Source organism: Colossoma macropomum, unplaced genomic scaffold (assembly GCF_904425465.1).
Source record: "Colossoma macropomum unplaced genomic scaffold, Colossoma_macropomum, whole genome shotgun sequence".
Classification (NCBI taxonomy): Eukaryota; Metazoa; Chordata; class Actinopteri; order Characiformes; family Serrasalmidae; genus Colossoma; species Colossoma macropomum.
Window position 1 is genome coordinate 21,859,427 of NW_023494788.1, and position 25,581 is coordinate 21,885,007.

At 41.4% G+C, this 25,581-nt stretch overlaps 1 protein-coding gene across 5 annotated transcripts; it reads left to right on the plus strand.

Moving 5' to 3' along the window:
- Positions 1–23,996, plus strand: kdm3b (lysine (K)-specific demethylase 3B). Of its 5 annotated transcripts, none has more exons than XM_036568838.1 (26): positions 1–454; positions 2,325–2,492; positions 2,806–2,919; positions 3,156–3,261; positions 3,364–3,488; positions 3,689–3,757; positions 3,890–4,063; positions 4,211–4,621; positions 4,710–6,027; positions 6,209–6,416; positions 7,319–7,533; positions 7,690–7,842; positions 9,077–9,184; positions 9,283–9,410; positions 10,804–11,077; positions 11,801–12,054; positions 12,510–12,782; positions 13,789–13,960; positions 14,378–14,468; positions 14,553–14,683; positions 14,842–14,961; positions 16,052–16,075; positions 20,105–20,244; positions 21,542–21,718; positions 22,139–22,273; positions 23,145–23,996. In XM_036568838.1, exons 1-26 carry the CDS (start codon positions 302–304, stop codon positions 23,223–23,225), a joined length of 5,322 nt encoding a protein of 1,773 aa, XP_036424731.1. In that variant the 5' UTR covers positions 1–301; the 3' UTR covers positions 23,226–23,996. The 5 variants fall into 5 exon arrangements, with proteins under 5 accessions (XP_036424731.1, XP_036424732.1, XP_036424727.1 ...); XM_036568839.1 differs by having other exon boundaries at positions 4,214–4,621; XM_036568834.1 differs by having other exon boundaries at positions 3,890–4,621.
- Positions 23,997–25,581: the final 1,585 nt, after the last annotated feature.

The window sequence follows — 25,581 nt, forward strand, 5'->3', positions numbered from 1 at the left end:
TCCAGCCCGCAGTGAGTACGAGGAGTGCGTTTGGTTACTGAGAGTCTAAATGGCGGACGCGGAGAAGGGGCCGTAGTAAGAACAATAACATTTCAGTCATTTACTACAAGGCGCCGTGAAATCGGTTCAGAGCCCTCAAAACACGCCCTCCGCTAGAGGGGATTTCCATGCATATGTAGCTAAGCGTCCGTTACAGGACTGTGGTCGAGCTTTTGACAATTTTAGGGCTTTGCAGCGGTCTCTGCTCATTTCAGCGGAGTTCTGAAGGAAGGAAGTGTCTCTTCATGGTGGCCCTGTAAACATGGGCGACTCTCTCGGTCTGATAGGGAAGCGGCTGCTTCTGCTCCTCAGCGATGGAACTTCTTCTGCACCAAGCGACGTGGACCAGGCCGCCTGGCTGCGGGGGACCGTGCGGGCGGTTAGTGTTAGCGGCCTGGCGAGCCCGGGGGTGGAGGTAAGGAATGAAGACACCAGAGGGGTAGGGGTGATAAATGAAGAGGCTCAGGGATAGGTATGAAGCGGAGAGACCGGGGGGCAAGAGAAAGGAATGAAAAGACAGGCAACGAAGATAACAGAAGTACGTTAGGAAAAAAAACAAACGAAGAGACCCAAGAGAGAAGTGAGGGGTTTGAAACGAAGAGCCGGGGTAAAGAAAGCAGACCAGGGGGGTTAGGGGTAACGTTAACAAACGGAATGCATTAAAGAGTAACGTTCATGTTAGATTAAAAAAAATCCAGGAGTACATAATTGGCAAAATGCTAAGCATGTGTGTAATAAAGCAAATAATACAGTAGCAAAAACAGAAGCAAGAAAACACAGGAGTTAGGGTAAACGAAGCTGGAGTCTGGCTTCTTATTTGAATTTCCCGTTCCACCTTAAATGCCGCAACTCTTAATTCTGGCGACTCGAGCGCCAGATTGTAACTGCTGCACCATTTAAGGTGGAACGGAGGAAAACAACAGCAGCAGGCTGACAGTCATCGAGCACACCGACACTGTTCGCAAGTGACCAGCTAAACAAGAAACGTTAACCTACTATGTCCACAATATAGCAGCCTGTGATTGATGCAGTAGTGCAGAGAGCCACACACTGACATTAAATGGGCTCTCTACGCTGAAAAAATGGACGTATTAGATGATGAAAGATGTAGCAAGCGAGCTAACATTAACCACACAAATAGCTAACTAGGTTAGCTAAGCTAGGTTAGCAGTGTGTTTTGCTGGAAAGTGGATCACCCAGGCCTCGGCGACGGACATTAAGTCCAAATAAAATCCCAACAAATGTTCCAGCTAATCATAATTTAACGTATTAAGTGTTAGTTTGCATTTTATTTTTTTTGTGTGTGTGTGAAAAACGACATTAAATACCTAACGGTGGCTAGCCAACCTCAGATCAGCTAACTGTGGAATGTTCGCTAAGCTAGTTAGCCTCTAGGGCTGGTTAGATAAAAAGCAAAGCAGGCGTTTTACTACAGTCAGCATGTTAATTAGCTGTACTTTCAAAAATGTTGTTATTCGTTAATGTAAAGCTGTACCCTGATTAAACGTTCATTTATCTGGAGCTAACGTTGATTTCTTAATGTGTGTGGAAAATGACATGCGTGACAACTTAAAGGGTAATTCCACCAATATTTAAATGTTTCTGAGTAGTTCAGAGAGATGTAACCGGTCATTTGGAGTCGTTTGACGTGAAGTGGTTCAATGTAGAGAACCTTACAGACTCTGGTAGGAACCAAGGGTCACAATGTCTGCAACACAACTCTAAATGACTTTGTTTACGTTTCGACCATTTAATTATGTGGAATTTTTTGAAAAATTGATGGAGTTCCCCTTTAAAGCTGTCAAAAATGCTGTGCTTACTATTTCATAGTTTTACCCAAAAGTTGAATGTTGTCAATATTTAGATCTGTCTTTTTATAATGTCATCCCGTCTGAAGCTTTAACAATTCAATAATAGCTGTTTGTGTTCTACAGAGAGTTTACTACTGTTAAGCAAGAGTAAATAAATAATTTAAGTGCTACCCAGTTCACAAAGACTCATGTAATTCATCTGGGATGATCTTTGGAGGGTTTGAAAATGGAGAAAAGGAAATGGAAAAAAATCTCAAATGGGCTTTTTCTGAAGATATAATGCTCTTCTAATTTTTTTGCTGCTGCTTTGTTGCTTGTTTGGTTGCCCTTTTTTATGTAGAAGTAACTTTGCTTGCGGTCGTTTACGCCTGCATGTGCTGCTTGCATTCATTTTTGTGCTACTTTCCTTTTACTAAGTATGACAGAATATTCATCAACAGCGTAGGCTACTTGACAGTTACCTGTTTTTTGTAGGTGTTCCTGGAGTTTGAGGACAGCCCGTGGCGGCAGCGATCCTGGGTGCAGTTATATGGAGATGAGGTACGAGCAGCTATGATGGAGAGTGCCATTGTATGGGCCCCCCAACACGAGTCCACCATTTCTGCAGCTGGGGGAACATCTGCCAGCCTTTGGCCAGCCCTGGTGAGTGAAGATCTGTAGTCAGCACCTCCCTGACTTGTTCTGTGTTGGTATACTTAGCACAGCTAGTCACATCGAAAAAGTGGCCTGTTTTTGCTTGCTGTCTGACGATTTTATTATGCTACCTAGACGTTTCACCAAACTTAGACAGTCACAAAAGTCACAAAAACACTGTTTCGTTATTTTGTATACAGACAAAAGTTTCCTTAGGGATCACCCATTTGCAGAGTAAAAGTGCAGGGGTAGGCATTTTGTTCCAGTTTTATGCCTTTTCTTCTAACTGTTAAAACACATGTTCCTCTGACAAAACTGTCAGGTATTCCAACCACTTGTGGACCGGGTGGGGTTGGGATCTGTTGTTCCTGTGGAGTTCTTCGGAACCAGAAAGCTGGAGTTTCTCCCCACTGGAAGCGTACTACAAAGATTTGAGGTTGGCTAATATAACATAAGATGAGTGTGTGATGTGATCTTGAGCTCATTTGCAAGATCTTGGGGCTTTTAGTGTTTACTTATCTTTTAATATGTAGTTTAGTTTTGCTTGCATGGTTCCTGTACAGATGCTGTAAAATCTCGAGATACTGTAAAGGCATGTTGTTTTAAAGATCCTCTTCTGGTCATGTAAACATGAGGTTGGCATTCACGGTCAGATGGTGTGTTTCTCTGCAGGCTGAGAAGGATGTGAGGCACTCCCTACTGCAGGAGCACCCAGCCCTCCATGCTGCTATCAGCAGCTGGCACCGGGACTCTGAACTGCAAGAAATTCTTAGAAAAGGTCGGTTCCATTTGCCCTGGAAGTAACACTTGGGCAGGTAGACTCTGCCAAGAGCACCTGTGGGCAAGTATTTTTATGAGGTATATTTTCTTTTTTTGACAGGACCCTACACTATTCAGGGAAGGAGGGTGCAGGTGTACCAGCCGGAGTATGAGGAACCCTGGGCACTGGGGCTGGTTTCTCAGCATAATCCTGCGTCTCACATCATGGAGATTACGATGGATCAGGTTTGCTTAGAGCCCTACTAACTATATAAATCATCTTGAATGTTTCTTATACCTTTTCTACTTTTCACTACAGTGCATCACCGTCTTGCTCTCATAATTTTTTTTTTCTCTCAGAACAAATAATTTTAACATTTGTGCTGATTTCATTTCATGGCTGAGAATTTTTGTGCTCATTTTATGGTTGTTCTTTTCTTTTGCAGGGTGAAGAAACTCAGGTTGTTGATCCCCGAGTCATTCATGTAATGCTTGCCATGGATAATGCAGATGAGGTACGCTCAAGCCCCCTTGTTATACATATGCAGCACTTGAATTTTATTATAGATATGCTGAATAGCTTGCTGACTGTAGACACAAATTTTTTTTAGTTATATTTGTTCTGACTACTTGTGATGTATTTGCAGAGTCATGACCGGCGTAGGAAGGAGCTGGATGGAGGGAAAGGTGAAGGTGGGCGGCGGCGACGGACTGCGTCTGAAGATGATGAGGACATGAACCTCAAGCGCTTTAAAGGAGCCGGAGAGGGTCAAGCAGATGGCCAGAATGGCACCGGTTCCGGCAAGGACTGCGAGTCCATGGTAACGAGGGGTGGAGAAGCACCCACAGTGGGAGTGGTAGAGGGGAAGGATGGAGTGGGGGGAATATCTGGGAGGGGAGGCTCCAATGCTAGTCCAGAAGTAATAGCTTTGGCCAGCCAAAGCTCGGCTAATAGTAATTCCTCTCAGCAGGACCATTCCAGCGGCAGATCTGTTGGGTTCATCAAAGAGAATGGCAGCTCCTCCCAAAGCCAAGATAAAATGGGGCCTATTGCATCTACAGCGCTTTCCACGTCCACCCCGACACCGCCGCCTTTGAAGCCCGCTCCGTCTGCATTTTCTAACGCTTTTCCATCTTTGGGCCAGATGCCCAATTTGGTGCCTGGAACTCCTGCTCCCAAATGTTCCCCAACAGCCCCTGCAGCGGAGAGGGAGGATGGTGCCCTTGCAGGCTATCCAAAAACTGCTGCTCTGGTATCCCCAGGCCCTGTCACCATCTCTTCACCTTCGCAGGACAATGCTCCCAGTGTGGTTCTTTCTGCACCCCCTGACCTCAGCCAGAAGGCCCCTGTTTGGGGATCTCCCCCAGATGCAAGCCAAGTAAGCGTGTATATCATATCCTGCATTTAAACTTTATTTTTCACTATTTAATATTTTAGAATTATGTAAGATTCATTCTGTTTTCCAGACACCCAAGACAACCACCCTCGCTGCAGGATTCAGTCCGTCACAGCCTAAGCAGACCAGCGGTGCAGTATTTGGTGATGTCCCTGCACAGACAAATGGATCTTCCCAGGAGAGCAAGCCCTTTGGATTTTATTTTGCCAACCCAAAAGAACCTCAGCAGCAGGCATCTGATCCATCACAGAACTTATTCTTCCAGTGCATGTCTCAGACGCAAGCTCAAAGCCCGAGCATCGCTCAGGGCCAGGCAAAGGACAATAACTACTTCACAGCCTTGTCGGAGTGCCTGAGCAAAGAGTCGCCAAGCTTGTTCAAGCCTGCTGCTCCCTCTGAGGGCCTAAAAAAGGCAGTCGTGGCCTCTGCGTCTGCAGGACTCTTTGGTTCTGCACCTGCAGGCAGCTTGGTATCGTTAAAAGAGCAGCCCAAAGTGCCTGATGCCAAGCCGACAGGTAATGGAATTCTAATGGGCAAGTCTTTTGCAGCAGGAGGAGACACGCTGGGGAAATTGCCTGCTGGTTTTCCCACAACCATTGGAAGCAGCCCTGTTGTAGGTTCGGGGGACATTTCCAAACCTGCTACCGGACTTGCGACCTCCTTGGGTCCAGGATCTGCTGGACTGAGTGGTGCAGGTGGTGGGATGAGAAATCCTACTGGTGCTAGTTCTGGATTTGGTTTGCTCTCAGGCAGCAAGGTTTCAGAAACTCATGAGAACCTGTTTCTGCAGACTTCAAAAGAGTCTAATCCATTTCTTGCTTACGGTGGAGCAGGCTCACACGGCGCGTTCAGTGGGTTGTCCACCTCAAAACTGCCCTCGTCAGTGTCCACTCCTCTGTCTATGGGTGGCTCTGGTATTCTTAGCCAAGATCCACCTGCCTCTGATAGCCAACCCAATTTATTCACCATGGTTGAACCTCCCAAGGGAATGCTATCTTCCCAGTTTACTGGCTCTTCTTCCTCTTCTTCTACTTCTTTCATGTCAGCAGCCCAAGACAGGCAACAGGTGCTCAAACCCGACAAAGAGGATTCGATGGGTGGCACTGGAGCTTGTGTCGACTCTGAAGGTGGGTTTGCAGAAAGCCCGGCTACCCCCACACCTTTTGACCAGACGTCTCAAAACTTCTCCCTGGATGAGCGTGGCCAAATGAGCAAACGGGACTCTGATTCTAGCTCGAACAGTGACCTCTCTGACCTAAGCGAGGCTGAGGAGACCTCAGAACAGAGCCAGAAGCCTGGTGGCCAGCTGAACGCTGCAGATTGTGCAGACATGCAGAAGCTTAACACTCTTGCTGCTAAAAGCCGGCCAAGGAGCAAACCCTTCAAAGGTAAGTGTGGACAATCAAGTTTTTTCTGTTGTCAATTTGGACACTTGTTTTGGTCTAGATATTAAGCAGCTTATTTATCAAAATAATATGGAATATATCTCATAGGAATGTAATACTGAAGCAGCATTGTGGGTCCTGGCTAGCCCAAGTGATGGATGGCTGTTGTGGTTCTGTGTTGCAGTATGTCAGTCAGTGCTGAAAGACCAGAGTAAGGTGCGGCGGCTGAAGCAGTCCGGCGAGGCCTTCCTGCAGGATGGCTCCTGCATCAGTGTGGCACCGCACCTGCATAAGTGCCGGGAGTGCCGCCTGGAGCGCTACCGCAAATCCCGCGAACAAGACTCGGACGATGATGACCCCAATGTGGCCTGCCGTTTTTTTCACTTCCGCAGGTGAGTTTGAAGGTCTTAATAGTTTGGATGCTTAAAGCAATTGTTTGGCAGCAAATGTAATTTTTCAGATGTATTCAAAATCTAGTCATTTAGTCACGGCATGTTTGGTGACGTTTTTTTTTCTTTTTCTGTACAGTAGTGGCTCTAATAGCGATTACTGTTTTTATCTATGCACTGTACTTGAGCATTTCTTTTGCCATGAATATGTAGTTCTTAGCCTCTCGATTTTAAACAAAACCAGGATCTTCTGGAAAATATATTTATTACTGTTTTATTTATTTGTTGCATATGGTTATGCCAGACCCCACATAGCAGTACTACAATCCACAGTACGTACAAGAAACATTTTAATGTGTTGGTGCATCAATACAGAAGTGAGTTAATGTGTGCACTTAAGTCGAATAGATTGCAGAACCAGAACTGTCTGTTTTATAATTGATATTTTGGGTTGTGTTCTTTATTTTACAATAGCTGAATTGTTGGATAATGACAGTCAAATTTGGTCAAAATTATTGGTGCAAAGACTTTGCATTTCTAGTTTCAGCTTGAGACAGATGTCATTTATCATTCTGTTTGTGCCATTCTAAGTGGTGGTAGTTTCATTGTAATCTGGGTAAAGGTGGACATTTATGTACATTTTAGCAAAACTATTGCCTTGAAAACAAGAGTTTTGGGTTTAGAACATGTTCTGTGTCCTCCGACACATACACTAAACTGAATGTGATAGAACTTTTTTCAGTGGCACTGTCTTCATATTCCTGTACTCAAATATTTCATGTACTTGTGCACTCCAAACATCCTTACTGGATATGCCCTGATTTGATTAGCAAGTAAGCACTCAGGTCATTTTATGGTCTACGTTTAAGCCAACACAGAGAACCTGTTCCTTCTCCCTGTCTTAGGCTAGCGTTCACGAAGAAGGGGGTGCTTCGTGTGGAGGGCTTCCTGAGCCCACAGCAGAGTGATAACATGGCCATGGGTCTGTGGCTCCCCTCCCCAAATGCACAGGGGGGGCTCGACCTGGACACGTCCAAGTATATCCTAGCCAATGTAGGCGACCAGTTCTGCCAGCTCGTCATGTCTGAGAAAGAAGCCATGATGATGGTGGAGCCTCACCGTAAGAAATATATTATTATAATATAAATCTTTATCTTTTTTCTCCTTTGTGTTGTTCATGGATATTGTCAGTCAAAACTGCTGTCTGTTGCTCTGTTTGACTGTAGAAGTCTTTCATCCTGTGCCCTTGGTTTTTACACATTATATCTTTGTACAGAGAAGGTGGCGTGGAAGCGAGCGGTGCGGGGAGTGAGAGAGATGTGTGATGTGTGTGAGACAACACTCTTCAACATCCACTGGGTATGCCGCAAGTGTGGCTTCGGCGTCTGTCTGGACTGCTACCGACTACGGAGGAGCCGGCCACGTGATGGTGAGCAGGACTCTTGTATCTGATGGTTAAACTTTGTTTATTTGGCTGGATGTTGCTGAAGTTTTCAGTATCAGTACCGTGATATTGATACCTATTCCTGAGTAAATTTTTTCCGGTACTTTAATTTAGATATAAAAATACTCACTTAAGCTAATATTGCTTTCAAATACGTTTGTAAAAGTGAACCAAAGTAAATGTTATGTAACACTGCTGTCAGAACAAAACCTGCATCTCCAAAATGGTAACTTTAGGAAAAAACCTACTTTACTTTTAATGTAAGTCTATGGAACCAGACTTTTTTCCGAAGTCTTTTTGGGACGTTTCTTTTGGTCCATTCATCATGAAAGTTACACACAATGTAAAGGGCAACAGGCATTTTCAAATTATGTCAAAAATGGAGATTCGTTGTTTTGTTCCAACAGCAGTGATATATGAAAATAGTACTTGTAACCTTTAAATGCAGAGGCAAAAATCTATGCCATTTTACTTAATGTTTTCCACTAATAACTTGTTTTTGTAAACGCTGTTGCGTTTATTGATAAGCTGAAGAATGTGAGATTTATATTGAGTGTGTGTCAAACTACAGTTTGGAACAAGGGAATACATGAATAGGAGTGCGTTGCATATCGGTTGTGTTTTATTGTTACTTTGTTTTTTTATTGTTACTTTTTTGCTTGGAAAATCAAAAATGCTGCTTCCAAGAAGAAAGGAAGTCTTGTGCATAGTTAATATAGTAGCGCACAGAAAGCTCTGGTTTACATGGTGAAACTGAAAAAATAAATTTGCTGTTGATAATGGCAAAGCGCAGGTGATGCAAATCTGTGGCAGATTAAAACAAATGGCTTTTAATTTTTTTTTTGTTAATAAATAGAACAGGCCCATGGGATCTGACTATTTTAGGAGTTTTTATGTGACTCATATAAAAGCAGTATTCAAGGAATTAGGCTGGGACCATAAAAGTACTGAAATTTGAAACACACTAGTAGAAGCTGATATGTTGAGTGTTTTTTGTTCTTTAGTTTTTTTTCCTCTCTCTCTCTTCTCTCTCTCTCTCTCTCTCTCTCTCTCTAATTTTTTTTTAAATTTATTTATTTATTTTATTTATTTATTTAGTTTTTTATTTTATTTTTTTATTTTATTTTATTTTATTTTAAATAAAAAAAAAAATAGTGACATGGGCACATCGTATATTGTCAGTCATACTCTTTTTTGTTTCTTTTTCCCACCCATGTAGTGGACGAAGACAGTCCGGATGATGAGGTCTTCTCATGGCTGAAGTGCGCGAAAGGTCAACCTCATGAACCCCAGAACCTCATGCCCACTCAGATTATACCTGGCACAGGTAGATTTTCTTTAATTGTATAAAGAGATGGGTTTTTCAGTGGTGCATTCTGCAGTGCTGATTAACTACTTGTTTGTTACCTTGTTGTCTTGTTGTAGCACTGTACAATATAGGGGATATGGTACACGCAGCACGAGGGAAGTGGGGAATCAAGGCAAACTGTCCTTGCACCAGCCGGCACAGCAAACCTGTGGTGCGGCCTACAGCTCCCAATGGCCTTTCTCAGGTATGGCTTCTTAAGTGCCCTCCATGCTCACGATGCTACATTTTAGTTTCAGAGTGAACCTCTTGAGAGCAGTTATGTGACTAATGTTGATGAGTTCAGTCTTGCCTTGACTATATTGATAGTAGAGATGGACATGGTTTTTCAACTCATCTTATTATTTTGTTTTCTTAATTAAGTACTTGTGTGAGAAATTTGTATGGAATAAAAAGCTTTTGACTAAGGCAACGGTCACACACCAGGTAACTTTTTTATTTTTTTTATTTTATTTTTTTCTAGCTGTGCAAATTATCTTTTAAAATGTGACCTATATGCAACATTATTCTGAACAGATCAGCTTCTAAACTGACCCGCATGCGCAGAAGAACAATGCTGCACGTTGTTTTACGTGGCTCATCCAGAGGTAAACAATCATGACCACCAGTGAACCCCAGTTGCTCCAGAAGGGTTCAGTTTTTATCTTCGCCAGCATCTCAGGAGCCATCATGAAGCTTCACTGACTGACAGCTGGGCTCATCACCCAGAATGTGTTGGAGCTCATCGTAAAAAGGGCGCAGTTACTTCTTTGGTTTGTGTCCTCAGATTTTGTAAACTTTGCTTTCAGACTTTTAACTGTCCTTTGACGCTGCAGACTCGCTCTCCTACGGCCGCGTTTGTCCATTTTTTTTCCAAATCTCTTCGAGCACGGAGGTTTTGGATAAGTCTCTGATATTTTTGTACAGAAACATCACCCCAAATGTTTGAGGTCTCAGCAGCGCAAAATGATGATGGATGCCGAGTTGGATTGATGTAAAAGTCGCATGAATTCCGATCTGGCTGTTCAGACCGAGTTGCATTGCCGCGTATAGGATTTCAGTGCCACATATGAAAGCGTCTCAAATCGGAGTTGAAAATGTCAGATTCCGTTTGCTTTTGCTGTTCATACAGACACACAGACACACATCTGTGTCACTTACGGAGAAAAAGATCAGATTTGGGCCACTTTTACCTGCTGTATGAACAAAGCCTAGGTGTGCAGTGCAGAAATGTCAGGACACAAGCAGCTCATAAGCAAAATGGCAACATCTAAGCAAGGCAGTGTATGGAATTATTTCAAAGGAAAAAAGACAAATTTGTGTAGCATAAAGATGTTTGCCCCAGTACCTCCAGCTGACTGTTTTGCTGATTTACTGGTAGATTGTTCTTTTGCAAATCACTAAATCAGTTAAACAGTCTCAGACAATAAACAAATGTTAAACCATCCATGTTTTTGTCTTTATTAGCTGTGGAGTGTTTTCAAATTGATATTTGAATACTATCACTTTTACTTGAGATATTTGAATACTAATGTTAGTTTGACATACAGATATTTAATTAGGAAAAATGATTAATATTGCATCACTTATTATTTTTGCAGTCAGGTGCAGCGTCCAGCGCAGGGAATGGTGCTTCCACTTCAGCCACGCCTCGCCCAGATGGGGATCCCACAACAGTTCTGTCAGTGAAAGTGGAACCTGGTGCAGAGGCAAGCAGCGCTGAAACGTCATCAGCCACCAGCAGTACCAGCAGTAATGCTACATCTCCAGCCGCTGTCCAGGCGGCTGGTTCCAAGGATGGCAAGAGCAACCCCTCCTCTGCCCTCCACTGGCTAGCTGACCTGGCCACGCAGAAGGCTAAAGAGGACTCCAAAGGTGAGCTATTGTTTGGATCAGAGAGTGATGGAACTGGAGGTTTATTAACAATGTGGTTTGTTGTGCTGTATTACAGTCTGTGGTGTTTTTGGGAAATTACCCCAATTTTTCAGAATTTCTGCATAGGTCAGTGTTCACCGAGATCACTGAGATGTGAACGAATTCATTCAGAGTAGAAAGTTGTCAAATGGTTCACTGTAGCTCTGATGTCTTTACAGTGGAGGTAATAGGAACTTGAGGTTGCAATGTTTAATGCATACGGCAGCAATTTTCATTTTATTTACCATCCAGAATGTGTAGTGAGTTTCTGTAAGTAGTGTTGAAAATATTTGCTTTTTTTGGGTACTACATTGCCTCTGTATGCTTTGCTTATACCTCTCCACCGTGAATGGATTTCAAAAATTCATTTTTAGGCCAAACCATTGTCATAAAACTTTCATAAAAACAATAGCTTCCTGTGAGGGGGCTTTTAAAGGCATAGTTTTCAGATATCTGGTTCCTGTCACCAGCGTTGTGAACAATTCTGGCTGGTTAAGGTTCTCTAGAATGGAGCATTTCACATCAGACTGCTCTGAATGACTGAAACAGGCATTTTACTTTAAAAATCCTTGAGCTACAGAGCATTTATATCTTCTTCAAAGCCCGTCTTTGAATAATCTCTTTTGGAGTACCTGTGGCCGAAGACTTTTCTCCTTGTTGAGCATTCTGCCTCTTTTCTCTCAGATTCAGGCTCTCTGCGCGCTATGATGGGTCGTGAACCTCGGTCTCCCTTTGGTCTGGATGCCTTCAGCACCCTCTCCAAACCAACAAGCCCCAGTCCCAAGCTTTTCAACAGTCTTTTGTTGGGCTCCGGGCCTGTCCAGCCCAAAACTGAGGGCACCAGCCTGCGAGACCTACTCAATTCTGGCCCTGGCAAACTTCCCCAGGCTCCAGAAAGTGGAGTTCCTTTCCCATCAGTATTCACTTCTTCATCCGGGGTGAGTAGAATGACAGTTGATGCTTCCCTAGTTATAACACAGCTGTTAGAATGTAAATTTATTTTAGCTCTGGATTTTGTAATAATTACAAAAAGATCTTGTATTGTATTTTAAAGGATAAGTTGAATCAAAAATAAAATTGTAGACGTTATAGGAGTTTATGATGTACCTGCAGCAGCTCTTAAGGTACATTTAAGTTGGGTAGGCTCATTTATAAAATCTCATTAATACACATTCATTATAAGTGGTGTCCCCAACGCAACATACTGCAAACCATTTTATTTTATTTAAGTGTCTTCAGGTGTGATCTGCTGTGGTTGAAGGTTAACCTGGGTAGTTTTTCCACTGGTCTGTAATGTGCATGACATCCCCATTAGAAGCATCATAGTGATTGAGCTGAGTAAATTAAAACTGATTTATTAAGACTGCATGTTTTTTCCTTTCCTCTCTGGCAGTCTGATAAGATGAAAGGAGGTCTACCTACCATCCTGGACCATATCATCGCCTCTGTGGTGGAGAACAAGAAAGCTGAAGGGCGCCGTGTCTCGGGTTCAGTAGAGTCCAGAGAGCCAGCAAGCATCCCACGCAGAGAGGGGGTGATGGGCCTCAGCGTCCTGGACCCCCACACTTCCCACTCATGGCTGTGTGATGGTCGCCTCCTCTGCCTGCAGGACCCCAGCAACAGCAACAACTGGAAGATCTTCCGGGAGTGCTGGAAACAAGGCCAGGTAAGCAGTGGTCATTTGTCTGTTAATGCCATGGTCAAATCACTGGTTTGTAGGGCTGGCTTGAATGGCATTTTACCTGCTTTGAATGCTTGTTGGTATTTTTGAACAAGTACCCAATCGCTCATTCTTAAAGTGACCCCTAAAACAGTAATATGTATTTTAATTTTGTATTACTGCAGTTCAAAATATGTCCAGTAGACGGCAACATTGTTCTGGCAAATGACTCAGTCCACACCGGCTACCCTAGATGCACAGCTTAGATCTGTCAGAATGCATGTTGAGTTTTTTGCACTTTATCGTTTAATAATATAATGTGATCCCACTATTCAGGCCAGCCCTACTGTTTTGTCAGTGCATGGAAAAGTTTATTTTCATTTACATGCTATTTAGCAATAAGTAGTTAATTATCCATTAGAATAAATGACTAAGGCCTCCTTCGAGCTGGAGCTGGAGGTACTGTAATGTAAGTACGCACCAAAGACAGTCGTTTTTTAGTCTTTTCAAATTGACCTCATGGTAGTGTAGTAATAATATCTAGAAATAGACGCTGTGTTATTGTTGAGTGCGCTGGCTGTTGCGTGACACTGATTTAAATGTTTGCGTTATCTTTAGGAATTCGGGGAAATGCGTGTTTTATTCCGTATGAACTAGCCAGTTAAATCTCCTAGAAATGATGTTACAGAATGTCCTGGAATAATAATACTCCAGTTCTAATAGTGTCTAATTGTAACATCTTGCATGAATAGATTTTATCAAGTATTTTATTTCTATCTATTTGCATCTGTGAGAGTATAAATAACTGTATTGGCTCAGAATATTTTCATTGATTAAGTCTTCACAGAAATGGCTCCTTTGGTAGTTGGTGCCTTCAGAAGTCTAGAAACAGATCTACGAAAGTGACAGAAACGAGTGTGAAAGTGGCTAAAGACACTTTGAAGTGATTTTTGTCTTTTTTACTGCAAATGTAGTTTTTGATAATCATTTGATGTCTTTGTTCATTATTTAGCCGGTGCTGGTGTCAGGCGTCCACAAGAAGCTTAACGGCTCTCTTTGGAAGCCGGAAGCCTTCAGTGACGAGTTTGGCGACCAGGACGTAGACTTGGTCAACTGCAGGAACTGTACCATCATCTCTGACGTCAAGGTCAGAGACTTCTGGGACGGCTTTCAGGTCATCTCCAGTAAGTGTCACCTTTTTCTTTTTTCTTTTGTTTTTTTTTTTTTTTTTTTAAGGTCTTTGTAAGATGGTAATGTAATTCATGTCTATGCGAATTGGAAATCATAATTTTTTTTCTTATTTATTGTCATAATTTTTTTTCATATATAAATGACAGGATGAGACATACACAGTATAACTAGGGAACCTTCGAATGGACGATTTCTCAAAAGAACTGCTTTTGTAAATGAGTTGTGTGTTTGAAGAACCCTTTTTAAAGAACATCCACGTAGTGTTATGTTCTTTACCAATTTCTTAACCAAATTTTTTCTTAGTACTTTGTTTGAGCCAATAACCATTGTAGGAGCCTTCATTTTTAGGAGTGTATTGTAATACCTGTTCTCTTTTAGTTATCATTATCTCTTTTCTTTGAATCCTACAGAGCGGTTGCAGGGTGCTGATGGCCAGCCAATGGTACTGAAACTCAAAGACTGGCCTCCAGGGGAAGATTTCCGAGACATGATGCCCACACGGTACGCTCACCATTTCTTTTCTGAGTTTCAAATTAGGGTTTCGAAAAAGTGCTTGCACACTGAATTGCTGTGTCCTCTCCCCAGGTTTGATGACCTCATGGACAACCTTCCTCTGCCCGAGTACACTAAGAGAGATGGCCGACTTAACCTGGCCTCCCGTCTTCCTAACTTCTTTGTGCGGCCAGATCTGGGCCCCAAGATGTATAATGCTTATGGTGAGTGAAGCCTTTAATCTTAGTCAATCTGATAGCACTAGAGTGCATTTTAAGTAATTTTAAGTACAATTTAAAGTAAATGAATCGTTTTTGCATGCATAAGCGTTCTGTTTTTTTTCCTCTCTCCTCTCCTGCCTTCCACCCCCCATTCCTCACAGGTCTGATCTCTACAGAGGACAGGAAGGTTGGCACCACTAACCTGCATCTGGACGTATCTGATGCTGTTAATGTGATGGTGTACGTGGGAATCCCTGAGGGAAACGTCAACCATGAAAATGGTAAGCGCTCAGTGTGTATTTGTGTTTTCTGGGTGGTTGTTTTGTTTTTATAAGTACTAACAACAGGGAGATTCACTCGAAAGAGGCCCTGAATATTCTGTTGTAACTCCTGTTAGGATGAAGCAATCTGAACCAAAAAAATATGCTACATAACTTGACGTATGTGTAATCGATTGCATTACATTCGATGCTGGAAGTGATCTCTGTTTTCTGCCAGACACATGAAGGGGTTACGGGGGGTGTATGCACTCGGAAGTTGCAAATGGGGAGGTTAAACGTTGCGGCGGCTGTCCGGCGCCTACCTCATCGCTCCGACGCAGGGGTATCCCAGCTTGTTTGAAGCTCTATATGCTGAGAAGCACATTGAATGTTGTTTCGTTCAGATCGCTTCGTCCTAGAGAGAGTTATTACAGAATATTTGGGGCCTCTTTCGAGTGAATCTCCCTGTATTTACAAAACAAATGTAGGATGCTCAGTATTTGAAATGCTAAAGTATGAACACAGAATCTGTATCAAAGTGGGCGCTTGAATTTTATCAAGTGATGCTAAGCTGTCAGGAGGTGCTGACATGAAGTGGGCTAAAGTGTCACTTGCGCTTTTTTTGGTTCTTTTTGCTTCTGTGTTTTGTGTTTGTGTAGCTGTTTGAACCCATTTCAGTATGCTTTCTGATTGTTCATTCTAGCTTGAGTCTCTGTCAACCCAGTGCTTTTTTCCCCCCGACACTGTTCAAGCTGTACATTGTTTTGTAGTACAGAACTTTTCCCTGTAGTGTGGGTCTTTGTCTGTTGTAAAGTTGCCCTGCAAAACCTTATTGTTCCTTTAGATTATGAGCGTAGGGTCCTGACTAGCTGTCCAGCTAGTTCCTTAAGACGTACTCCAAAGAAACAGTGTGCATTCACACAGCCACTCAACGTAGCTGCTAACAACTGACTAGTTTATTACATTTTAAAAGATACATTTTGACATATAGAAAGCTTTACTGGGGCATCCCAAAGTCACACCTAATAAAGCCATGACCTCCTGCTGGCTCTTAGCTCAGCTCACCAGGGTCTGTGCTTCTTTTGATTGTGGCACCATTTCTCATTCACAGAAGCAGACCTCGCTGGATACAAAGGTCTGTGCATTTATTTTTTTTTAAATTTGTCTCCCCTCCTAGGCATGCCCCTCTACACTAACCCCTCTATCATTCTTCTGTCTTTCACTCATCACTTTCTACCCTTCCTCATGTACCATTTGGTGTACTGATGTGTATGCAAGAGATGGCTATAGACAAACTACACACACATTCTGTACATCTCTTCTTTGAATACACCTGTTTATTCACTCATGAGCATACTGTTCCCTTTAGACATAGTGGTAAAATACAAGTTGAAGATCAAAAATGAATGGAGAAGGAATGAGAGTGTCTTAAATATTTATAGTGTATAACAGACTTGAATCAATGGGTGGAAAAGAATGTATGTATGATTTCAGTATTAGGTGACAATGCATGGAGCAACAAGTAATATTTGGAAATACAGTGGCAGTTAAAAAGGACATGCCCTTATTCCATGCATGGACGTTTAGCAACTGCTTTTGAAGTGTTTATCAAGTCTGTTCACTTAAAATGAAAACCGCAGTGAATCACAGACATCCCAACGAAACAGTGCAAGATGCCTTTGTGTTAATTAAGTAAAACTGGGGGGAAATTTTGAACCCAGTGAGATCTTGTGGGGCATCCCACTCATTCTTCACTGCTGTGCACAGACTGTTTCCCAACGTAGCCTCACGAGACCTCAATGGGTTTCAAATCTTGCATGAATTTTGGCAAAAAAAAATCAGATTTACAGTTTTCCACTTACACTAGATCAGGGGTCAGCAACATGCGGCTCTGGAGTAATTCACCCTTTAACCCTGAAAGTTGGTACGCAGACTGCTGGTCACCATAGCAGTGCAGACATGTCTCGCCTAGATAGTAGGTAACAAAAAGTCAAAGAGAAAGATTTAAGATGAACATCGGTAATTTGGAGACGAGTGCCCTTATCACTGCAGCTGGTTTCCTAATGCGTTTAATCTGCGACAATAAACAAGAAACACTAAAAAGTCACGAAGATGAAGTCAGTTTCTTGTTTGCATTTGCAGCAATAAGGCACCATTTAAGGTGGACAAGCTGACTTTGGCCTCGTAAAAAGTCGAATGTTGGGCTTCCGAGTGGCGCAACCGTCTAAGCGTTGGCCCTATCATCAGGAGATCGCGAGTTCGATCCCTGGTGATGCTACAGCCGTCTGTAGCCGGGAGTCCAAGAGAGCACAATTGACCTCGCTCTCTCTGGGTGGGTAGGATGGCCCCTCCCTCTCCCCCCCATCACTCAACGCGATGCTAGTCGGCGCAGGCGTCTGTTAGCTGACGTAACAGATCTGGCGGTTGGCGCTTTCCTCCGAGCGCGTTCGGCTGTCCAGTGACGTTGCGTGAGCGGCAGTTCGAAAAGAAGCGGTGGTTGGTTTCACAGATCTCGGAGGAAGCCTGTGCTAGCCTTCACCCTCCTAGCGTTGATAGCATCGTGTGATTGGGGGAGTCCTAACTAGCGGGTGGAATTGGAAACGACAAAATTGGGGAGATAATTGGGTAAAAGTCAAAGTCGAATGTTGAGAGACATTTTACAAGAAAATGCCCTACTTTTGCATAAAAGTTTCCTGCCGGACATGCGAGAAAAGCGGCTATAGATGAGCTAAAGCTTAAAACAGAGCAAAAGTAAGTCTGCGTTTTTGTTTTTATATTCTAGTCTATGTTAATAGCACATGGTGAAATGGACATAAAATGTTCCACCCAAGGTGGTTTGATTTTTGTTGAAAGGACAAAATGGCTCTTCTTAAGTCAAAAATTGTTAAACATTAAAAGTCAATTGTCACCCGAACATTTTCTGGAAATACCTCCTTAAAAACGTCTCTCGGCCCACTCAAACTGCATCCAGGTCTTCAGTAATTTTGCATAGACTTATCATTGTGGTTTTGGAGACTGTATGATTTACTGTAAAGTTAAGTGACACAACTTCTCCATATGTGTGCATGTGAAGGGGAGTCAGAACACCTTTGTCTGAAATGGTTGACCATGGCGCATGGCTACACTGACATTTTGGCCTTTTTTTTTATAATTCACAGCAAGTTATAATGTGCCCTAAACCACCACATCAAGTCTGTGCTATCTTAATGAAGACGTTGATGTGGGCTGAGACAGGTTTTGTGGATGTATTTACCGTAAAGATTTGGGTTATGATTAACTTGTTTGTTAGCAATGTTACTTTTGTAGCTTCAGTGCTAAACTGTAAAGAAGCTAAATTTAGATACAAAACATGTCTTGGCTCATCAGCTACATCTGGGTGAAAAATAGTGTGAATTAGGTTTTTCCCTGAACCATTTCTTTAATAAACTCTGCAGCATCTTCCTTTTTTTTGTGCTTGTCCTCTTTTAAGTGAACAGACAGGATAAACACATCAAAAACAGATACTAAATTGTTGTGTAATATTGAAATAATACAGAATTTCAGACCCGTTACATTCAGACCTAGAACAGATGAATGATTTGTCTGACTCCAGGAGCGAAAACGTTACAGATGCTTTAAGCTATAACTCAGCAACTTTAGAAATGCTTCAGTTTTGTCACTGAAGAGGACGCAAACAGGTCTGCAATCACACTCCCAGTGTACCAACCAGAGACACTAATTTAGGTGTTGAAGATGTTCCTTAATGCTTGGAAACATTTCCAGCACATACACAGTGAGGGAGCACTCTTCAGAGGCTATTTCTGGATATTATTACAGTGATCTGGTGGTAGCAGGACGGCCTGCGTGTGATGCAGATACACACATTAGTTCAGTGACAGCGATGTTTGAGAAGACATCAGAATGAATTGTAGACATCACCCGTCTCTATCTGTAATGCTCAGATCAAGGACACTCTTGTTCTGTCTGTTTCCTTCTCGCTTTCCGTCTCACATGACTGAACAAAGTAGGCTAACCGCATAGATCTGTGACACTTTTATAGTTTGCGGAGGTCATGCCTGTCTTAGCTGACCGTGGAGGGTTGCTCTACAGTGAATGATGCTGTATACTTTCAGCTCTTCCTCCTTTCAGAATTATGTCCCGCAGAGTGAGTCAGCAGTGATCTTGCTTCATAAGTGGTGCTGCAGATTTTTAATGGGGAAAAGGTTAATACCAGCCTATTGGGTGGTTGTGTACTGGAATCTCCTCCCCACTTATTTTTCCTTGTAAAGTCACCTTATCCTTATTTATTTATCTTTTAATGTGTATGTAAAGCTGTGCTTCATTTCAGTGTTTTGTGCTGACATTTTAGCAAATGTAATACTGGGAAAATGTGTTTGGTTTTTGATTTAGCTGGATTTCTGGATTTGTAAGCAACCATTGTTTATTGCTTGAGGACTTTTGCTTCCAGTTTAGGAACTTTAATGAAGAATGTGCTGTAAAGCTGTTAGTCATTACTCTGTGTAGAGTTTACATATAACTGTTCGGAGTAGTAGTGGTCAGTATACCGGTTGAAATTCTTCTTTGGCTATGAGATTTTTCATCACTGTTAACCGGAAAGCCACAAATAAGCACAGATAAACTCATTTAGCTGAAAGGCTGAGTTATGAATGTTTGTCACATTTCAAATGGAAATGAAAAAGCAAAAGACCCTTTATTTCCTCCTGCTGTCTAGTTCGCTCCATATGAAGTCGGAGGACACGCGTGCGAGACAGATGACTCGCTGAAGTTGGCTTCTAGTTTGAATTTCCTGTTCCACCTTAAATGGTGCAGCAGTTACATTCAGACATATTCATTATACCGTGATGTAGATTTTTGGCCATATCGCCCGCTACTAGTTTAGAGACTATATAGTGTAGTGCTCGTGATTGTGCTTAATTTTGATTTGCTTTTCTGGACTAGTCCTGGACTAAAGATGCTCATCTGCATACTTGTTCAGCCCAGGACTCTGCTTAGTCTATGTTGGGGGAAATGGGCCCCCTGCACTGCAGAAGTTGATTAAGTCCCTCCAGTATCTTAGTGGAAATCACCTCAGATCAGTTTTAAGTTGTTACTTTATCTGTGGAAGTGTTGTATACAGTTTGTATGGGTACAAACTGGTTCACTGACCTCTTTGTTGTGACTGCAGAGGTGTCGATCACCATTGAAGAGGGTGATGTGGATGAGATGACAAAGAGAAGGCTGTATGAGGCGAAGGAAAGACCAGGTGCGCTCTGGCACATCTACGCCGCCAAAGACGCTGAGAAGATCCGTGAGCTCCTGCGCAAGGTGAGCTGGGGGAAACACTCGAGCATTCACACTGTAAGTGTGTTATGTTATGTTTTGTAGGTGAGACTAACTTAACACATCCTGTACTGAGAACAGGCGTCTGCACATTTTAAAATTTTTTTTTAAATAACATTGTATCACATTTATTTGACTTTGTTTATTTATTTATTTGCAAAATATAAAACTATGCATATGAATAGAAATTGTGCCCTAAAATTGCTGAAAAATGCCACTTTTACCTAGAAAATCAACAAAATGCCGTTTGACTGGGGGTGTTCAAACTTTTGTGTATGACTGCACTTTCTGATGTCCTTAAAGCAGTTTGAGTGGCTTTTGGTGACGCATCTCAAAAAGTAAAGGATGGAAAGTATGGGTTTCTGAGACACCAATCTCTTGTCTTGGTGGTTGCCATGCTAATGATTGATCGAGAGTTGATATCACGTGCAAGTTTGCAAAATTTTTACAGGGAGTGAATAATAACAGCGATATCCAAAAATGGTATGCAAGATATCAGTTATACCTGTGTTCATGTAAATTTATTGATGTCCGAATAAATTTCATGCACCTAAGCTGAGTATCCAATACATGTTTTTCAGCCAGATTTTAACCTTGATTAGCCCCTTTCAACAAATTGACAATCATAATTTAATTTTCCAGGTTAGAAGCTTGACTGTAAGCATGACCTGGTAGTGTGAGAGGGGAAACAAAACTGTCTTGAGTGATAAAAGGCTTTCTCATATTACCAGACGTGTTTGATTTTTATGAATGAAAACATCCTGTAGTGTGAAACTGTCAGCAGCGTAACTGAACAAGCGATTCAGATAATAGCCAATGAGCTAGAAGAGTGGATAAAAACGTAAACAGATATGTAGGCACAGCAGTGAAAGAGCTGCTTGTTGAATTTTGACACGTGCGAGTGCCTCTATGATGTTTCTGATGTATAAGTCCCTGTCCCTTTTCTACTTTGTTTATGGGATGAGATATTGAAAACATTTGGGATTTTAAGTGCCTATTCATATCAGAAATTCTTTGTGTTACACTAAATCTCTTCTGCATCATCTAGTGTGCGCACCCTCAAGACAAAGACAAGACATTTTGTAGAAGACTGACATTAAGCGTGATGCTCTTCGATTAAGAAAAGTTTTAATTAAGTAATGTACACTTTTTTCATGAATTCCTCTGTTGTCGTGCAGCCTGAAAAATTCTCAGACATTCTCAGAATCTCAGACAGTTTTCCCAGTGACTGTTCCCAGTCATCTATGATATTTTGAGTTAATCTCATTATGCTGTGTTAAAGGTGGGAGAGGAGCAGGGTCAGGAGAACCCTCCAGATCACGACCCCATCCACGACCAGAGCTGGTATCTGGACCAGGTACTTCGCCGCCGGCTCTACGAAGAATACGGAGTGCAGGGCTGGTCGATCGTGCAGTTCCTGGGGGACGCAGTGTTTATTCCTGCTGGAGCACCCCATCAGGTGAGCTGAGATGAGCTTTAGTTTGACACTCAGCAGTCAAAGCCAGGGCTGTAGATTTCTGACCTTACAACGGTTTGATTTGATTATGAATCTTTTGGAAACGGTTCACTCATCAGGATCTCGAGTTTCACTAATGATTGGATTATGTTGCTACAATTCTGAAGTATTAAAAAAAATACATTTTATATATTTTTATATGTATTTTTGATATAAGCCAATTACTAAATTTTGTGATAGAATAAGCAAATACTTTATTAAATACTGTTGATTTTTTTCATGATATTAGTTTTTACATTCTAAAATTAATTCAGTGGAATCAACGCCTTCAGACTAATACATCACGGTTTATAATGCATGTGTGTATTTTTACATCCCAACTCTTGGCAAAATAAAACTCAGTTAATATCATGGTCTGCCCAGGTGCACAACCTGTACAGTTGCATTAAGGTGGCAGAGGACTTTGTGTCGCCGGAGCACGTGAAGCACTGCTTCAGACTGACGCAGGAGTTCCGGCATCTTTCCAACACTCACACTAATCACGAGGACAAGCTACAGGTATGTAGTGATCTGTATTTATGTATGTATGTGTTTATTTATTAATTAATTAATGAATTACATTTTTCAAAATTCTAAACTTGAATTGAAAAGTGCTCATCCTCAACAGAGAACATACTTCTGCATATAAATATAACATATTGGGGGAAAAATAAAACAAAAAAAATGAGACCTGTGTAAAAGTTATGGCACTTTTTATATTTTTATTTTTTCCCCAATTTGTTACATTTGGCAAATAAACAGAAATTCTGCCCTGAAAATTGCAAAATCTAAATGCTGTATTCAAGTTTGTTCTCTGTAGAGATTCTGTTGACTTATTTTCACTTGGGAAATAAACAAAACATGTAATTTGACTGGGAGTGTTCAGATTGTTGCCTACGACTGTGTATTATTTTCCCCACTTGTTAGCTTTAAGTTACATGTTTACATAGCAATTGGGTTAGCTTTAATTTGTTGGACTGAAGTAAGTATATGTAAATAAAAGAAGAAGAAATCGTATCTGTTGACATAATATGGGTCTTACAAAAAACAGGAATTATAAATTTTGACTGGACACCTTCAAAGGGCAACGGTGGGCAGGGTTTGTTTATTGAGCTGCATCTTTTGTCAGTTTGCTGCTACTTAGTATTGACCGCAACGAAGCAAGATAGCCAATCGGCCAATTTTGCCACTATATGTATGTATTTTATCATACACTGACTGGAAAAAGACATAATTGATTGCAATTATTTATATGGTAATTTATCATCAGCTATTAATTATCAGCGAAAATGCCACGAACTTGACAGGCCTAAGTCTGTGTGCTCTTTTGTTAGCGAGTTCTGTTTGTGAATAGATTTTTGAGTGTTTGTGTTGATTCTGACTCTCACAGGTGAAGAACATCATCTACCACGCTGTGAAGGATGCTGTGGGAACGCTGAAAGCTCACGAGTCGAAGCTAGTCCGATCGTAGTTCCACCTCTCCATGGCTGACCCCGAACCCATGTTTGGGCCATATGTGAGAGATGACAGAAAGACTGGGGGTGTTGAAGGGGCACTTATAAAGAAGTTTGGAGAGGTCCATTGTGCTCACAGAACAAGCTCTTCAATTTGAGACTTCTCTCAGCTTCAGGCTAGGATGAAGAAACATGCTTCATCAGTGTTATGAAAAACATTTAGTTTTTTCAAACGACTTAATTCATTTTTCCCCCTCTGTATTTAAACTATCAGTGTCTGTTCATTTTTTTTTAAATGTGCAAAGTTTGTTGGACTGTTGGAAAAGAAGCTCATGGGTTTTTTAAGAGGGATAAGCTTAATTACCCCTTTTGAGTAAATGTGAGCACTGGGCTTTTTTTTAGCGGTTTGTTTTCTTCCGTAGAGGAGAACTCTGTCTGTAAAGGAGGAGAAAGGATGGCAGACAAGCATGAGAACAGAAAAAAAAATAATCCCTCCACCTTTTGGTCGAGGTGGACATGAGTTCTGAAGGGAGCCAGACCAAAGTTTTGTATTTTTAGTTTTTATTTTCAACTAAAATGAAAACGTCTTGTTCTTTCTGTTTTTTTTATAGGCCATTAAGTAATTTGAGTCACTCATGGTGATTGCTAAGGAAGACTGGTTTTGAGAAATGGTCATTCAAAAATCGAGAATTCCAGTTATGGACTACTGGTCATTAATATGTATCAATATATATATTGATCTTAGCAGTGTGTATGATTTTTTTCAAAATAAAGTTTACAAAAAAGAATTCGGCCTTGTTTTTTGTAAATGGTACACACTAAATTTGATCAGAATTCAGCCATTTCTGTTCAATAAAAGCTTTTGTGGTTCCTTGATAACACTGCAATAAACAAAGCATTTTGATACGTTGTACATGATTACATGGCATTGTTTCTGCATCAGTCATCTGGTTTTTTTTTTTGTATGCCTCAATTAACAAACGTGCAGGCATGCAAAAGTAAACCAAGTCAGCTTTTTCATTAATAAAAATGCTACACAAAAACTAGAGAGTTGTTAGTAGTGGAATAGTTTGTTTATTGATTAAGATGGAAAAGAGAATTTTCTTAGTACGGAGGTGACCCTGTATGTTAAGTTTTGAGATGGGTTCTAAAACTTAACAGGCAATAAATCTTTATATTGCATGTACTGATGTTCAAGAAGTGCTGTTCTGCAGTCAGCAGGCCTGTCAGCCCACATTTACTATGTGCTAAATTACCTTTTTAAATTTAATAAGAATCAGAAATATTTTTTCTGCCGTACTGTGACGTGAAATGTGGTGTCAGGGAGGGTCTCTAAGCTAGCTGATATTAGGTTTCAGGGGAATATTTTTTCCTCTCTTGCTGGTGCACAGAGATGTGTTTAAAAATCAGAGGTGAGGAAAAGCTCCCTTCTGTAACAACATGAAACTGCTTGTTCTATATAAGCCAGGAGGCATTCGAAGATTTTCTTAATTTGGCCAATCTTGTGGTCATAGTGTGTGGTCATCATGCTCATGGCGTTCAGTTTGTAGCCCAGCACTGGGCTGTGAAGCAGTGGAACTGTTTTCTTCTATAGTGATGGAGCTCCATCCAATACCTTTGGGATGAGTTGGAGTAATGTTTGTGATCCAGAACTAATCCATCCATCAGTACCTGACCTCACTAATGCTCTTTTGGCTGAATGCAGTCAGATTCTCACAGCAAAGTTCAGCAACATCTAATGTGGCCTTCCCAGAAGGCTGTTATTGCAGTAAAGGTGGGAAAAACTCTCATAGAGGAGTTTTTTTCAACATCTCTACATAATTAAATCATTCAGATGTAAATAAAATCATTGAGTTGTCCGAAATGGTTAATTCTAGAGAAGCTTACCAGCTCAGATTTCTTCACAGTGGTGCTGATAGGAACCAGGGGTCACAATGTCTACAATGCAAAAATAGCCATTTTATTTACTATCCAAAATATTCAGAGAACCTACATGTCTTCTGAGTTTTTATTTATAATGTTGATACTGTTGGTAAAATAGTGGTACATCTGGAAAATTAAATGTTCTTTGGGGACTGTTTTTCCTCACAACGCCCTGCGTGTACCTCTCCGCCAAGATTGGATTTTAAAAAATACATTTCAGGCCAAATTCTTCTCTTAAAATCAGAAAACAAAACATCAGGCAGCAAATTCATAACCATTTCATATAAAAAACTTTCTGTGATGTAGCTTTTAGAGGCATTAAACGCTTTAGATGTCTGCTTCCTATCACCACCACTGTGAACAATTCTGAATCACCAAATTTCTAAAATAGAAACATCAAAGATGTCAAAGATTGAATTATCAGTTTTGAGTCGTTGCAATCCCTTTTCA